Below are 17,215 nucleotides of genomic sequence, written 5' to 3' on the forward strand. Positions count from 1 at the left end.
AGCTTATCTGAAGAAGTGGGGTTTGCCCTCAAAAGTTCATGATACTGTATCTACTTTTTGTTAGTCTCTAATGTGTCACAGGACTACTACTTTATATTTTTGGCACAAAACCAACATCTATCCATATATTTAGGTGTCCTTGATGGTTAATAAAATAATTATATTAAGGCCAGTTATTACTGTTTCTTTAGTCCACATAATCCTGTAATGGCCAGGAAAAATAAAATTAGTCTCCCTCCTGCAGATATCCCCATTCCCAACAGAATGGATGGGGTTTGTAGCAAACAATCAGTGGTGTCTTAAACAGTTTCTATGCCAACTAGAATTTCAAAACCAACACCTTCTGTTCCGTACAGAAACTAAACAGCAGGGAATGTAGATCAGGGTGGATACAAATCAATGTTTTTTAAATTTAAAAAAAAAATCAGATTTTTTTTATTTCAATAGTTTTATTCTTTTAAAGTTCTCAGAATACTACATTAACAATTATAACTTATTTTTAAATGAGTAATCTCATCACAAACGTGCTACACCTACACTTACAGTCTCATAAAAATGAATTAATGGCTCTACTCTGTATAGCCTAGTAATCAACTCTTGTTTCTTGAAAGTTCTGGACTTTCAATTTTCTGTTTTCAAATAAACTAAAGTAATATGTGCAAAGAAGGACACAGGGAGGATATGATTGTTTTTTGTTCTGTGTTTATGTGGTGGTGGACGTGGGCCAAACGTGGCAGAGGAGTTAGCTAAGATGTTGTCTTAAAGACAGAGACAATGTATAGACAAATACAGAGGCAGCATAAAAAGGAACAGTGGAGTGGACTGGAAAGAAAAAAGGACATTATTAGCACACATACACAACTTCCTATATTCTCCCACACTTTTGATACAGAAAAACTGTATAATGGCTTCTGGGAGTAAAACAGATGTTACCTGGGAATATTTTGAAAAAAATCTTTCCCTGGGTAAAAAAGGAAAATTGCTCACTGGGAGAAGATGATGTGGATATGTCTGAAGAACAATAAGAACAATTTGGATCAACTGGTTAGTAACTTAAATAATTCACTGCAACACATCAGTCTTCAAGACTCTCACTCACTATGCCTTTTAGTGTTGGTGTGAATTATTAAGTAAATTCTTAAGATATTTGCTATGTTGGATATTCCTAGGAAATTTTTTTTAGCATAACTAATCCTTATGGCTTGTTTAATTAGTTATCTATGTTTAGAATCAATCACTGAAGTATGCAGTACAGAAAGCTGTAGTAAGAGAAATGTAGTGTTGCCAGTTGCCACAGAGTGTCATTTTCTTATATAATACATGCCCCTTATTTTGTAACACCATGGTCACAGACCATAATACTGATGCCATAAGTCTATTATACTTCAGCATAAGTTAGGAGGGGGTTCTCTTGGGAAAGCTGTACTTTGTTTTCTCAAAAAAACAGAAATGCCAGTGAGTTTAGTGGAGCTTATTTCAAAATTGAGTGCATTCTAAGCGCAGTCAGTCTTGCCATTTTGGTAACTTGGAATTGGGTCTGCATCCTTGCTAAAAATGCACATGATCAATAAAATAATAATGAATAATAGAGAGAGAAGAACTGAGAAGATTGACTATTCAAAATAATTTTTAATATTGTTTCAGGATTCCATTTAACCATAAAAGACTTAGACTGTCTATTTGGAGCAACTTCAGAGTCCTCTATGGGTACATTTCAGTAGCAGTGCTGCTGTTTAAATCTATTTCAAACAACCAAGTATCAGTAGGAGTCAAAAGATATCTGTCATCCAGTAAAACCACCCTCATGAATGTGTTTGTAGAAAGGACAAGCAAATACCAAGACACTTCTGATGAAAGGTTGTTTGGTTCATTTATGCCATAAAGTCTCCTTTTTGCATTGTTAACAGTAAGCACCTTCACTGATGTGGGTGAGTAGGCACTATTGTGCTTATAATACAGGATGGGATTCTGTTGGGGAAAACTGAGTTATGTTGGTATAAAGTAGGAAATAGACTTTTGGCATCACTATTATGGTCTTTGACCATGATGTTCCAAAATGGCTATATACCACGGGGTAGAGCAGACATTGGTGGGAGATTCCTAGGCTCAGTATATGAGAAGGAGTTTGAACAGCATGAAAATACTGAGGGGAAATTTGTCTATTTAGGCCTTAATAGGTAGAGCAATGTACACAATGATCCATTAATGTGTCCCTAAAGAAGATGGGTTGCATGTGTCAGAAACAATAGATATATTGAGAAATGTTCACACAACAGAATATTCAAAGGAAGTGACAATGAAAGCTATAGTAAACTGTGAACAAAAAATCAACTGTCATATGCGCAGTTTTGTCACTTTTACCATGTCTGCAGCATTGTCTGATGAGAAAATACTTTGAAGAAGAAATGCAAGGATGCTCCTTAACAACATTAGACTCCAGTGCCCATCTTCTAGCCAAAAACTTGAGTGCGTCTTTTCCAGGAATAACAGAAAATGTTATTTTCCATAACAACCATTTTTCTTCAGCTTCACTGAAGAGAGCAGGAGGGTCCAAACAAAGTCTCCCTCAAAGTGTTCAAAACAAATCACAGAATTCCACTGAACAATTTATTAAGAATTGGCTTACTCTCATAAAACTTTGAAGAAAACAGTGATTGAATAGATGGTAGAATTTCATCCAAAATATGTAACGTTGGATTAACAAGGAATGTAGAAGATGTGCTCAGGATACTGAAGTTTATTATCCATATCCTTAAACTTCAGAGACACTGCTACTGCATTGCTGATGCTGTCAAAATTTGGAAAGCGCTTCAAGAGACTTTGTTCTTAGAAGGTGGTTGACGCATGACGCTGGTGTTAATAGTGTATATGCAGGTTCCATATGCTATGCATTCATAAATCTTTTTTATAAATTGAATAGACCAGTTCACTTCAGTTACTGCATTCCCACTTATGTAATGCATTCCAGAAGTTCATGAACAACATGCTCCTTCAGCTAACAGGGATGCAGCAGAGGCTGTGAGGGAAGAGCATTTCAGCATATGATTAACACTTCATGAGGTGGTAATATGAGTTAATTTAACACAGTCCCCCTCTAATCCCTAGACTGCAGTTAAGTGTTTGACTGTATTACTGCATTTGAGGGGCTAGACCTACAGTCTTGTAGTTCTTGCAGTAGAGGCTCATACTTTCAGATCCAGAAGTTGTAAAGTTAATGGGTGACCTGAGGGCATTATTAGGTGCTCCTTGAATACAGGCCATGTCTATACTGGCGAATGTCAAGTGGTAGCAGTTACAGTGCCACTCATGGAGTGCACCAGTGAAAAACATAGTGGGTGTCCACACTGTCAGCTACTAGAACATTGGTGTGCCACTTAATTACATTTATTAACAGAAAATAGCTCTCAGACATCTTTTACAATAGTGGTAAGAATTTGTCAACTTGTGTTTCAGGAGGTATAGCAGTGATTTACTTGAAATGCTGGCTTCTGTGGATGGAAAGAGCATTCCTCCATAAAATTTCTTAAATGAAAAAGTGAATACTGTTGGATATATATGCAAAATTTTGAAAAAGGCACATCTTTTAACCCAATGGGGATTTTAGAATTTAACCATGCTAAAACTACTGTAACAAAGTGAAACCATAAATTCTGTGCAGAGCACAATTCTGAGTCAGAGCACAATATAAAGCTTCACAGCAAACTTGCCAAAGTTGTACAGATTTTAATATGCTGAAAAACAAATTCTGAAGAAAAGTAGCTGATAAATGACACTGTAAATGAAAATTTGCCAAAACATTTATACATAACACATTTGTTTAAATGCAGGTTTTACCTCCCTTAGCTGGCACTCCCTAGTTTGGCAACAGCCGTGGTCCGGCATGGACCATGGATGTTCCTGGACCACAGAGCCTAGGAAGGGGAAGGTCTGGTAGTGGGACAGGAGATTTGTAGGCTCTTGTGACTCAGTCAGGAGCCCAGAGCGTGCGTGTGCGTGTGGACGAATGGCATGTCGGGGAGTTCTGGCCCCAGAAGAGCTCCCTGGCCCAGTGGCCGGGAAGCTCTAGACCTGGTCACAGCCGGGGTCCTCTTGCCCGCCCAGGGAGTCTCGACACCAGTGGCAGCCAGGAAGCTCTGTTCTTTTGGACCAGCTGGATCTTCAGGTCTCTTCCACAATTTCCATGTTGAAGACCTGATATTGATTTGAAATTTTTAGCTGTGTGGAATTATTCCCCGTTGTCTTTGGTTTGGTGGTGTAGGGGTTCGGTCTGCCCTCACAGCGTCGCTCGTTGCCAACTTTGGGGGAATTGGCTCTGCTGGCGGCGATACTATCAGGTTCAGGCCACTGCCCTACGACAGTGCCCACACAGCCTGGGCTTTCCCCCTTCCGGGGAATGGGAAATAAGGAATAATTCGTCCTTCCTCAGTTATGCCGGGGGTGGGGGGCGGGGGTTGCAGGGTAGGGAGGAGAGAGGGGGGCCCAGGCCCACCCTCACTCCTGGGCCCCAGCCCAGGGCCCTAAAGAACCCGGACCCGCTTCGGTCCGGGTCCGGTTGACAGGGGCGTCCTCCCGAAACCTGTCCAAGTGAGGGGCCCTTATATGGCCCTCCCCTGGGATACTTCCTCTCCGGATGACCTCCCGGACCCCGTTGCTCCACGGCGGTCCACGAAGACCTGCTCTCCGCAGCCAAGAGGGGTCTTTCCCCCCCCGTCCGGGGCGGCCTTTAAAACTCCTGCCGCGCCGGAGAATGACGTACTCCTGACATCACCATTTGACTACACCCCTCCCGCCGCCACCGAGGCGGTTAGCTGGTCCGCGGCGCGTGTACAGCTGGCACAATGCCGGTGCGTGCCCCTCCGCCACCCGAATAGGGCTTTTGCCGCGGGGGTTTTAGTGTGGGGTTGCGGGGCCCTGTCACAGGTGGCCACAGTCCACTCAGTATTATCTACACAACTGGAAATAGAATACCACTATGACTTCTTGCCACTGGTAGTTATGAACAGCATGCTCTCTCTCTTTCTGATTCTGTGGTGGCCAGCTCTATCTTCACTTGCACCTCAAAAACTGACATCCAGGAATATTCTCTTCCAGCACAGCCACCAACTTTCACAAATACACTAAGTCCCTTCTGGAGTTGGACAGCAAAAAAACCCTGATACATCAATGGCAAGCTACCATCAAAGCTTCATTTCTGGCCATCCTGAAAGAGCATATAGAACTGAACCTGGAAGGAAAGCATTTCCAAACTTCCGTCTGGCTTTTGCATAGCAAATGACCTTTTATGCAAACTGTACTTGCTTAGCTCAGCTCTTCCCCCTTACCACCAGAGAGTGATTGATCACTCAGATTTCACATAGTGGAGCTGATCAAAGCCTCATGCCCTTCACCAGTTCGCATCTCAATGTCCTGTTGCCTTATCCAGTATAATGGGTGTTGTCTTTCACCAACAGCCTTATGGAGAAGAAACTATCTTGTAGAACCATATGGAAAATGAACACTCTTCATTTTTAGCCACACATCATGGTTGCAGTTTAGTTTGTGCTCTTAGAGACACTCTTATTTAGAAAGGTTTGTTTTTTGAAAAGGGTATCTAAATAGTTATTTTTCAAGTCTGATGCCCTGTTTTGAAGGGGGAGTGTGGTCGAGTGTAGACACAGTATGACATTCCACTTGATGACCATTTTGTGGAGAAGTTCCACAGCTTAATTACAATCCTTACTTTAAGCTAGTTGGAAGCAGAAGGTAGGTTGAAGATCCAAACAATTCACTCAGCCTCCAGCATCATTAGACAGTTGCCTCCAGACCATTTTCTCAGAACAACGGGAAAACAAAACAAAAAAACAACCTACTTGTTCTTGTAAATTGGTAATTTTTAGTTTGTGGTTTTCTTTAAAAAAAAAAAAAAAAAAGTCACTCTGCGCTATGGAAAAAATCTAAGTTTTTTTGTGTTGTGGTATTTCCTGGTGGGTCAATTAAATGGTTTCATTGGAAGTGGAAATTTTTAAATTAAAACTTTTCTATTAAAGGTAATGTCTTTTCTTTCTTAGGTCCGATGGATGATGTATTGGATTGTGTTTGCTCTGTATACAGTTACTGAAACAGTAGCGGACCTAACGATCTCTTGGTAAGATTTTTCATAGTGTGGAACATGAAAAGTAATTATTTTTTCTGATGAATTAGTGCAGAGAAGGTAATATAATTACCAGCTTGTATTTATAGGTGACATTTCCAAGAACTGCTGTCAGAAAATTGCATAATGGATAACATCCCTCCCTTCTAAATTTGTAGTGCCTTTTAATTCCCTCAAAAATAGGGAAAGAAAAATGCTACCCATGCAGTAAAAGCACAAGAGGAGAGAATGGAGTTGTAAGACCTGTGCAAACGAAATTAAATGCCATAAATAAAATAATATAATGCAAGAAACCATGGAAAGACTTTTAAATCTTTTACTGTTGCTGCTTTTAATGGTATTATATTTAATGAAAACCCAACAGAAGAAAATGAAGCAGACGCTCATCTATTAAAAAGCACTTAAGGTGGTCTATACTGAGTAAAAATTAAAAACCTTAAAAGATTGTGTAACATTTTCGTGTGTGTGTGTGTGTGTGTGTGTGTGTGTGTAAATATATATATATATATTTTTGCAAAGCTTTGTTTTTGATAGTGAATTAGCATTCTGCCCTAATCTTAGTACTTGCATAAATTTTTATCTGCAGGTTTCCATTGTATTATGAGTTGAAGATCGCTTTTGTTATTTGGTTGCTCTCTCCATATACTAGAGGGGCAAGTTTAATCTATAGGAAATTTCTCCATCCTCTTCTTTCTTCAAAGGAAAGGGTAAGAAATTATTTTCAAAGTTTGGCATTAAATGCAATAATTAATTCTCTGGTGCTTAAAATATTAATATACTGTGTTAATAGAGGCCATGTATACACTACCACTTACCTCATCAAAACTTAAGTTGCTCAGGGTGTGAGGAAAAACACCCCCTGCTCCTCAAGTGGCATAAGTTACACTAGGATAAAGGGTGGTATGCACCATCTCTTAGAGAGCTGCAGCTGCATCGGCACAGCTGCCTTGCTATATGGTCTCTAGAGTAGCTGTAGCCTAAAACATGTAATATAAGTTGAAACATAAATACAGCATAAGCTGTGTTATCAGGTTTTTTAATATCTGGAAAACTTGGTTAACCAGCATCTGTTATACAATTCCTCCTTCAGTTAAATGAAAAAATTCCCATAGCCATCTGACATCATTTTTCTGACATTTCTAGCACTTACAAGAGTCAAGTTTGTAAACTTGCGGCAGTAAAGTATATTTGTGTCATGCTTCTGCATATAATACTATTATCTGATATCATATAACCATTCTGCAACTTCAGCTTGCATACGGAGAAAAAATTATGAACCGTTAGTGTAAAAGCTCGAGGAACCAGCACATTTGATGAACTTGCAACCCCCATTCCCATGAATGCTAGATAACAGAACTTGTATATTTTACCTTGACGTCTTCCATCAACATTTTGATGATAAAATAATGCTGGGGTAATAAAGTGGTTTTTTTTTTTTTATATTCAGGGATTGTGTGTGTAAACTTAAATATGTATTTTGTTGTGTTGTTTTTTAGGAGATTGATCAGTATATTGTGCAAGCCAAAGAACGAGGTTATGAAACTATGGTGAATTTTGGGAGACAGGGTTTAAATTTGGCAGCTACTGCTGCTGTGACTGCTGCTGTAAAGGTAACTTTCACTTACACTCATCAGTTTGGTGTAAATATTATCGAAAGAAAAAGCAAAGTGGTATTGGGTATTTACTGATCTTAACTCAAGAATTCATTCTAAAAGTAACATGTTTAAAAATGGAGGAATGTAATTTAAGGATAGTAATTTTGAGAGCCTTTTATTTTTTAAACTATGGCTATTAGTTTAAAAATGAATAGCATGTGAACTTTTGGATAATGGTTATCAGTTGAGTGTGGTAAATCAAAATATAGACTACAATGTTATTTCAAGCTGTTAGTGAAAGATCAACATTCTTTTTTTTCTTTGTTGCACTTTCTTGCTGGTAATCACACTATTTACAGGATTTCTGGCTTCTTTCTGCTGTCTTCCTTCAATCAATTTAAGGTAACTTCATCTATAAACTAAGGCATGAAATATTACTACCAAAGATAAAAGCTGTTTTGTGAAATTAATTCCTTGTTTGTGATTTTTAGATCCAATTTTGAAAGTCATGCACGACATAAAAGCTTGCATCATAGTTGTCTGATTTGCATATTCTTGCTTTGAGTAGTATTTTTATATTAAATCATAAATCTGAATAAAATGCCATTTATGCAATTGAATAATTTATGCCAGCAAATTAACTGAAATTAATGAAGGGAGTTTCCCAAAATATTTGATTGAAAAGCTCCACTAATGAAGGCAACCAAGATAGCTGTCAATTTGTAATTTAGTGAAATAAGTAAGGAAATGTTTTATGTTTGAAAAAAGTTTTGGTCAACACAGGAGATTGGAGAGAGTGAATTGGCTAGTACAGTTTAATCTGTGGTTAAGTGTAAATTGCCCATTTTTTAAGTAAAAATGCAGAAAATAGCATTAGGAATTATACATTCTGATTTGGTAAACAATTTCAGGCCTAATTTGGTCTAATTTCCAGGAAGAGCAAGTGAAACTACTATGTTCATAATAATGGCATTGAAAATGTTTAAAGCTCTATATAAGCCACTAAAAAGCAATTTATAGAAATACTATGTAAATTTTTTAAAATGTCAACACAAGTCAAAATTACTATTGTTTGGGGAGAAACCTGTTGACTATTTGGCTTTTGGATACAATGAAGAAAATTAAAGACTTCCATGAAAGGAATATTTTCACATCATTTCAAAGACATTTTTTTAAACTAATAACTAGAAGAGTTACCCAGTGTTGCTCAGGTCCTTAACTCAATTTTAATTGTTTGGAAAATAAAATAAAAATGTACATGATTGATTTAAATCAGTGCTCTGGGGTGGGGCTGGGGATGAGGGATTCAGCCCTCTCTCACTGTAATAGCCTGGGGCTAGGTGAGAAGCACCTCTCTGGTGCAGCTTCGTTGGGCATAGCTGGGGAAGGGGTACATGTGCCTCAGCTGTGACAGCTCCAGATTGGTTTGCCCCCTACTCTCCTCAGTAAGAATGAGAAATGCAGCAAACTGTGCACTTTCCTCTCACTCCCAGACAAAGGGAACCAGCCAGCCATGTCCCTGTGCGAACTGAGGGGTAGAGGGGAGCTTAAGCCCTGCTCATGTTCCCTAAAAGAGAGCTGAGGGCTTGGAGTTGGGGCACCCCCAGCCAGCCTCTTTCACCTGCCTGGTGATTCTCTTTTCTGTATGTTTTTATGAGAAGCAGTCCCACTCTAAGCACATCCCATTTTCCTGGCACAACCAAACCCTGACCTTTAAGTTATGATAAGTTATGAATTTGGTGGTCCTAGCTTTTACTGTTTAGGCGGAATTCTTGAACAGACAAACACACATACAAACTCTGTCACAAACATAGTAGATATGAGAGTGACCACTGGGGGCAGTGGGTCCACAGAGAAATATACAGGCTGTCCCTGCTTTATGTCCAAGATACGTTCCAAAAAAGTGGACCTACAGCAAAATAATGTAAAGTGGGGAATTTCTTTGATTTATGTTCAAGCAGCTGACTTTCGTTTGAGCAAATTTTTCATGTATTGTTTTTGAGTGACGTAAGATTGGCGTGTGGAAGGACTTGTAATGAAACAGTTCCTAACTTCATCAATGACGTTAGTGTGGAACCGACGTATACCAGGGCGACGTATAGTGGGGATGGTCTGTACTGCAGAGTGTCCATTGGGGGCAGGTGTATCACCAAGAGTGTCAGTAGCAGCTTCGCAGAGCCGGCATGCACAGAGAGCTGGCTTAAAAGCTAGTTCCCTGTGCCTATCAGCTCCTGCCTCCATCCCCTCTACCATGCTGCTCCCTCTGATAGAAAGACAGCAGCTTTAGTGGGGAGGCAGGTGGCTCTGCGGAAGCAGATACGTGTGGGGAGCTGGCTTGATAGCTGGCTCCCTGTGTGTATTGTCTCCCACCTGCCCCCCTCACCCTCTGCGCTGCTTCTTCTCCATCAGAGGCAGCAGTGCGAGGAGCAGGCGGCACTGCAGGATGCAGTGCTTGTGGGGAGCTGGCATTCACCCCTCCACCTTCCTTGCTGCCTGCTGATGCAGAGGGGAGGGAGTTTACATGTAGTCATTTGGTTAATTGTTTAAACGGCTACACGCTAACTTCCCTATTTCAGGCTCACCTATTCCTTTCTTTCTGTGGTAACAAATAACTTCTGCATTCTCAGTACCTCAGAATGACTTCTGCTGTTCAAGAGTGACTGGAAGAATACTTACTCAGTTGGTAATTTGTTATACATCCTCATGAATATCATAGAATCCTAGGGCTGGAAGAGACCTCAGGAGGTCATTGAGTCCAGCCCCCTGCCCAAAGCAGGACCAACCCCAACTAAATCATCCCAGCCAGGGCTTTGTCCAGCTAGGACTTAACCTCTAGGGATGGAGGTTCCACCACCTCCCTCGGTAACCCATTCCAGTGCTTCACCACCCTCCTAGTGAAATAGGTTTTTCCTAATAATCAATCTAGCTCTCCCCTGCTGCAACTTGAGAATATTGCTCCTTGTTCTGACCTCTGTCACCACTGAGAACAGCCTCACTCCATCCTCTTTGGAACCCCCTTTCAGGTAGTTGAAGTCTGCCATTGAATCCCCCTGACTCTTTTGTAGATTAAATAAGCACAAATCCTTCAGCCTCTCCTTATAAGTCACGTGCTCCGCCCCCCTAATCATTTTGGTTGCCCTCCGCTCGATTCTCTCCAATGTTTCCACATCCTTTCCATAGTGGGGGAGCCCCAGAATTGGATGCAGTACTTCAGATGTGGCCTCCCCAATGCCGAATAAAGGGGAATAATCACTTCTCTAGATCTGCTGACAATGCTCTTCCTAATGTATGCTAATATGCCATTAACCTTCTTGTCTACAAGGGTACACTGTTGACTCATATTCAGCTTCTCATCCACTGTAATATCTGTACAATTAATCCAGTGCAAATAAGTTGCCTGGGAAAAAATTATAGTCATAGTACCAAAGAAATTAAGATGCCAATGCCATTTTAAAAGGCGCAGAAAGACAGGAACCTCTCTGCAACTCTTAAACTATCTTAAAATCAGAAGTTCACCCTCTTTAATGTCCTATGTCATTTCAAAAACTGGGGAGTCATTACTCTAGCACATGGAGACTGTGCATACATGCTATCTGGTGACTTCATTCCTTGTATATAAAGGGCTTGTTATCTTGCCCAAGTCCACTGTTCCTACCTTGAATAAGTGAAGAGGACAATACCCTTAATAGTTAACACCGAAGAAGGAGGCTTGCAATTCCAGAAAGTCTTTTAGGACTGGGACACCCCACAATATGTAGTTTTTTGCATCTATATAACAAAGGTGTTACAGAGGACCTCAAGCCTCTGACTTTTTGTCTTGTTGGGCTTCCTGTGATGGATTTAGTAGATCTGCCTCTCAACTTCCATCCAGCTTGATCTACAAAGAACAGTGACAGGATAGTTGCACTTGTTTGGTAAATGTGAATCCTCTTCCTCCAATGAGTCTGAAGAATCATGTGGACAACAATTTCTGTTAAAGGGGGTACTACTCTTGGGGCTAATCAACAAAGACAGAGTCTAATTTTGAAGGGAGATCTTTGGTACTTATGTGGCTCCTTCACTTGAGTATTGGTACACCTCACAATCTTCAGTGTATTCACCCAACCCGTTTTATAGATGGAGCACTGAGGGACAGACAGATAAATGACTTGCCTGAGGTCACAAAGGAGACTGTTTTGAATTAATTGGCCAAGCTTTTGAAATTACCATCTAAGCATTTTATTCTGCTAGAGGAATACACAAATACATTTGAGACTTAGGGCTGAACTGGCAAAGTTGGGTCAGAGGCTACCATGCTCAGTCTGTCAGACTTCCCATGTACTATTTGGACTGCATTGAGAACCACAGTGGCCTTTATAATGATGGAAAAATTTCTTTGGCTGAAGCAGTAGTTGGTTGATGAGACATTTAAGGCTAGCTTAGTCACTTAACCTTTCAGCAGGTGGTGAACTCTAGCAGCCAAAGCCTTTCAGATAAGAACATAAGAACGGCCGTACTGGGTCAGACCAAAGGTCCTTCTAGCCCAGTATCCTGTCTACCGACAGTGGCCAGCACCAGGTGCCCCAGAGAGGGTGGACCAAAGACAGTGATCAAGCGATTTGTCTCCTGCCATCCCTCTCCAGCCTCTGACAGACAGAGGCCAAGGACACCATTTTATCCCCTGGCTAATAGCCTTTTATGGACCTAACCTCCACGAAATTATCTAGCTTCTCTTTAAACTCTATTATAGTCCTAGCCTTCACAGCCTCCTCTGGCAAGGAGTTCCACAGGTTGACTACACGCTGTGTGAAGAAGAACTTTCTTTTATTAGTTTTAAACCTGCTCCCCATTAATTTCATTTGGTGTCCTCTAGTTCTTCTATTTAGGGAACTAATAAATAACTTTTCTTTATCGGCCCTCTCCACACCACTCATGATTTTATAGACCTCTGTCATATCCCCCCTCAGTCTCCTCTTTTCTAAACTGAAAAGTCCCAGTCGCTTTAACCTCTCCTCATATGGGACCCGCTCCAAACCCCTAATAAGGGGAACAGAGAACTCCCCCATTACAGGCGCCACTTCCTCCTGTTCTCAATACTAATCTGGATGTAATGGGATAGGCTTACAATGGAAATAGTATCCTCTAGGGCAGTGGTCTCCAATCTCTTTAAGCACGAGATTACTTTTTGAATTTAAGTGCAATCTAAGATCTACCTCATACCCAAATATCCTTGCCCCACCTCCTTTGTTCCCCTTCTCTGAGGCCCCACACCCTGCTCACTCCATCCTCCCTCACTTTCACCACACATTTCACTAGGGCATGCTCAGGACTGAGTTGGATGGGCTAAAAATTGTGGGGAGGGGGTTCTAGGTGCAGGCTCTAGGGGGGTGTTTGGATGCAGGATGCTTGGGGTGCAGGAGGGGGTTCATGACTGGGGTAGGATTTTGGAATGTGGGCTCCAGCTGGGCCCTGCTTACTTCAGTTGGCTCCTGGGTGGTGTGGTGCAGTGGGGCTAAGGCAGGCTACCCCTGTCTTGGCCCTGCACCACTCCCAAAAGCCTCCAGCAAACTCTATCTCAAATGCTGCTGTCCCCCCTCGCTGCTCTGTGGAGTTAGGATACAAAGTGGGAGAGGGGGCACCTTGACATCAGCACCCTTCTCTTCCTCCCCTACACAGTAAGCAGGAGGTTTCTGAGGGGACAGCTCCAAGGCAGAGGGCAGGAGATGTGCAGGGAGAGACAGATGAAGTGCTGGCACTTGATAGCCTCTTGGCCAAGCCAGTCAGGATCACCTGTCAGAGGCTCCAAGATCTTGATCTGCTGGTTGGTGACCATTGCTCTAGGGAGAATGTTTTTCCAGAAAAGAAGACTTTGGACAAAAGAATTGCTTTTGCACCAAGGAAGAGCTTAGACCACACTTAAGTAAACATATTAGTCATAAACTCCCCCACCCCCAATTGAATGTTAATTGCTATCAGCGTACATCTTTAAATATCACTGTTTATAATAGGTGCTAATTAGTGTTTTAAACACAGTAATTTAAACTTGCATAAACGAAGACAAAGTAAAACACAGTCAATTTTCCTAGTCTAGATGTGCTCGTGGTCAGGTTTTTGTGAAGTTGTAGCAGTGACAGAATGCTTGTGCCAAGCATTTCAACTATTTTAATACATCTGAGAGGCTATTCTAAATAGCGTTCTGAACTTACATGTAGATTTGTATGGGGAATGTAGTAATATGGAACACAAAATTCTTCCAGCACCTCTTTTCCTGGATTTGAAATCATAAAGTGTTATAACTGTTCAACACCTTAAGAAACTAATTAAAACAAAAATTAAAAGCATTGTTTAATAGATGCAGCCACCTCGCCATTGAAGGACCCCTACATGCAACTGCTCATATTGTAATTGTTTTATTTAGTGAGTTCATTTGGTTTTCCAGGTATTCAGTGATTCCACACCTGCAGCTAACCTCTTCATGTCAAATTTAGTTTCAAACATTTATTCATTCTCTTTTAAATGAAGAATTTTCATGTGAAGAAGCTTTGGAAAAACATGTGCAATATAAAATAATGCAGCAGTTTGCTTGTGTCTGTAGAGTCTGCAACAGTAGTGAGACCTGTGAACTGCTCCATTCATCTCATCAGTCCAGGGATTCTGAAACTGTAGAATTTGGCATTTTCCCAAGATACCATAAACTGCACATTGCAGCATGTTTACTGTGGAATATACCAATTTTCTGCAGATAAAATTTTGCTTTATTGCTCTGACCTCCCAGGGTTTGCTTGTAGTTGCCTCTTCCTCTCCCACTGCCCATGTATGGGGGAGTTAGTATATCATCCCTGCAGTGTTCCATGGAGCCAAGCAACAGGGAATTGGGGAGCCAGACATAGGCAGTACGAGTCAGAGGTAGAGATTGGCAAACTTGAATGCCTAGAAAACAGCACAGCAGATGCTCAGGCAGCTTAGCTTCTGGAGCTGGTTAAAAGCTCCCTGTTGCCTTTAAATACATTAGTGGAAGGAGGTTCTTAGCCAGGCCACCATTTCATGATGTCTGAGACCTGAGGTGGAATATTACACTTTTTCGGCAACATAATTTACTTAAAAGTTCAACAAAGTATCAGCTAAGTCACAGTTAGTGTTTGTGTGGAGTTAAGAATAGGATTTAAGAGTATTTCATCATGTAGTAACTAATGTTTCTATGGACATTTTGTCCCTTTGAGCTGCAGAGGGAGCAAAGAATTGATCCTGATGATTGTATCATTTAAAATGTTTTTCTATTAAATATCTTTCATCATTTGGTGACCCTTAAGTACTGTTCATTTGAAGTGGCTTGACTGTCATTTTGGGTTCCAGTGTATGATGCTGTGAATAATAATACTGATCTTCTATATGGCCTGACAGGGAATTGTTTCTTTACTAGCTCCTTCATTACTAACTCATTGGGAGAATTCTGTACCACTGCGAATGGGCAGAATTCATATTCCTGCAGATTTCTTTGCTTCTCTGTAGCAAAATGACTTTCTGACAGCTGTGCAGCATTCCCTAGCAGTGCAAGTACATGGTTTCAGCTATCCAGAGAAGCTAGCACACAGGTATATCACCCTGGAATGAGGGACACCCCAGTCAGTTACTTCTACCTTGATATGCAATCAGCTGATAGTTCCAGGCTGGGAAGGAAAGGACTTCCTCTTCCTCTGAAAAAAGTGACAGGGCTGTGTCAGACTGCCTTCAGCTGCAGGAAGCCCAGCATCCTTCCCTGCCTCCTGTTCCCATACCTTCTCAGCTGTGGGATAGGGGTCACTTTAGAGGGATGGGGGGGGTCACTGCTCCCTCACCCACCCACCCAACTCCAATGCATCTGAACCTCCAAGACCCAGCCATCCATGCCTTGTACCTCCAGAACCCTCTAGTCCTCCTTATACAAACCCCACCCCACTGAATCTTAGCCCCTGCATCTGCAGCCTCACTTCCCTGAGACCACCCTATCTGAAGTCCCTGAACTCAAACTCCTACTCAGATGAGCCCCATCCTTTGCACCACTCTGAGCCCCCCACATTCAGAGCCCATACCATTGACCTTCAGCTAGCTGCACCCCCAGACTCCCATCCCACCAAGCCTCACTCCCTCTGCACCCTTTGCTGAACCCCAGCCACCTGTACCTGGAACCCTCCTAGAAGCCTTTGTGCATCCATACCCATGAACACACCTAGAATCCCCACCTTCTTACCCCACTGAGCTGCTTGCATCCAGATTTCCCCACAAAGGATCCTCTCATTGCATACTGGGATCCCCCAACACTGAGCCCCTTCACGGTAGTATCCTGCCCGGTTGAATCTGCTTGCCCCATACCTGGTGCACTTGAACAGAGGGGCAAGGGCCCAAGATGTTTCTGGGGCAGAAAGATGATGTTGCTTTTCTTCCTGAAAATGCTGAAGACTTCAGGCATGCACAAATGACGTTAAGAAACATACTAAAATTAGGAAACATTAAATACTAGGATTGAAATTTTAGTTCTCTGTGGATGTGTATTATGATTAGTCAATTTCATTGTATACAAGTTACATAGAAATTATGTAACGCTCAGTGAAAGAGTTGGATTGTAAATGGGTATTCATATAGGTCTGTTCTTTATTTTGGGTTTCTCACTGCAAAGAGTGGGGCAGTGTGTAGTGATTGAAGCTGGGTCTACTTATTGGTCAGTGATGCAAATACATCTCTGCCTCTTTCACTGCATGCAGACTGTATTGCAATATGCAGACACAAACGTGATCCTAGGTACCCCTTAATCACACCATGTACCAGGGCTACTCAACTTTGGAAGCCCCAGGGGTCACAGTGATACTCACAGAACATGATGAGGGCTGCAGCTTAAGTGTGGTTGCATATACATGCAATTAGCTTCTTTCACACTGCTGGGCATGAACACAAAGATGTTCAAGACTGCACAACACACGGGCCCCATTTAAATCAGGTCTGCTGATATTAATAAAATGCAGTATTTCCACCCATATGACAGCACTTTTTTAAAGAGCAGTGACTATCCAGGTATTTAACTACTAAAATGCATATCAACAGAAGACCATTATATTGACTATTTTGTTTTGGCTCCCACCTGTGGGCTGCATGTTGAGCCCCGCATAAACACAAACCATGGGCTGCATGTGGCCTGCGGGCCGCGTGTTGAGTAGCTCTACCCTATATAGTACTATGGGGTTCTGTACAAACTCTGTCATGTGAAGTATTTTACAAAAGCTAATAACTCTGCTGCAACTGGTTCTATGTGGGACACTTAAGAGATCTGACTCTTCATAGTTTGCACCAGGCCTTTCATATTTGGCAGTGGAGTAAGCTCTGGTGTCAGGCAGGTGTCTTCAGTTGGCTCTATGAAAATTCATTTTCACTTGACTAGTTATAAGCACTTGAAAATTATCATTTCCTGTCAGTTCTGTGATCAAAACACAAAGCTTAAACTCTAGATGGTACATATACAAAATGGGCTCTCCGGTTGCTT

At 41.5% G+C, this 17,215-nt stretch overlaps 1 protein-coding gene across 2 annotated transcripts in view; it reads left to right on the top strand.

Moving 5' to 3' along the window:
• The window catches only part of REEP3 (receptor accessory protein 3), a 65,708-nt gene that overhangs the window by 34,066 nt on the left and 14,427 nt on the right, over positions 1-17,215 (top strand). For both annotated transcript variants that reach the window (XM_075934900.1, XM_075934901.1), the window contains exons 3-5: positions 6,048-6,124; positions 6,717-6,837; positions 7,627-7,740. In XM_075934900.1, coding sequence (XP_075791015.1) covers positions 6,048-6,124; positions 6,717-6,837; positions 7,627-7,740 — 312 coding nt within the window. The remainder of the gene's footprint in view (positions 1-6,047; positions 6,125-6,716; positions 6,838-7,626; positions 7,741-17,215) is intronic.

The sequence above is a fragment of the Pelodiscus sinensis genome, chromosome 8, assembly GCF_049634645.1.
Source record: "Pelodiscus sinensis isolate JC-2024 chromosome 8, ASM4963464v1, whole genome shotgun sequence".
In the NCBI taxonomy this organism is placed as follows: domain Eukaryota; kingdom Metazoa; phylum Chordata; order Testudines; family Trionychidae; genus Pelodiscus; species Pelodiscus sinensis.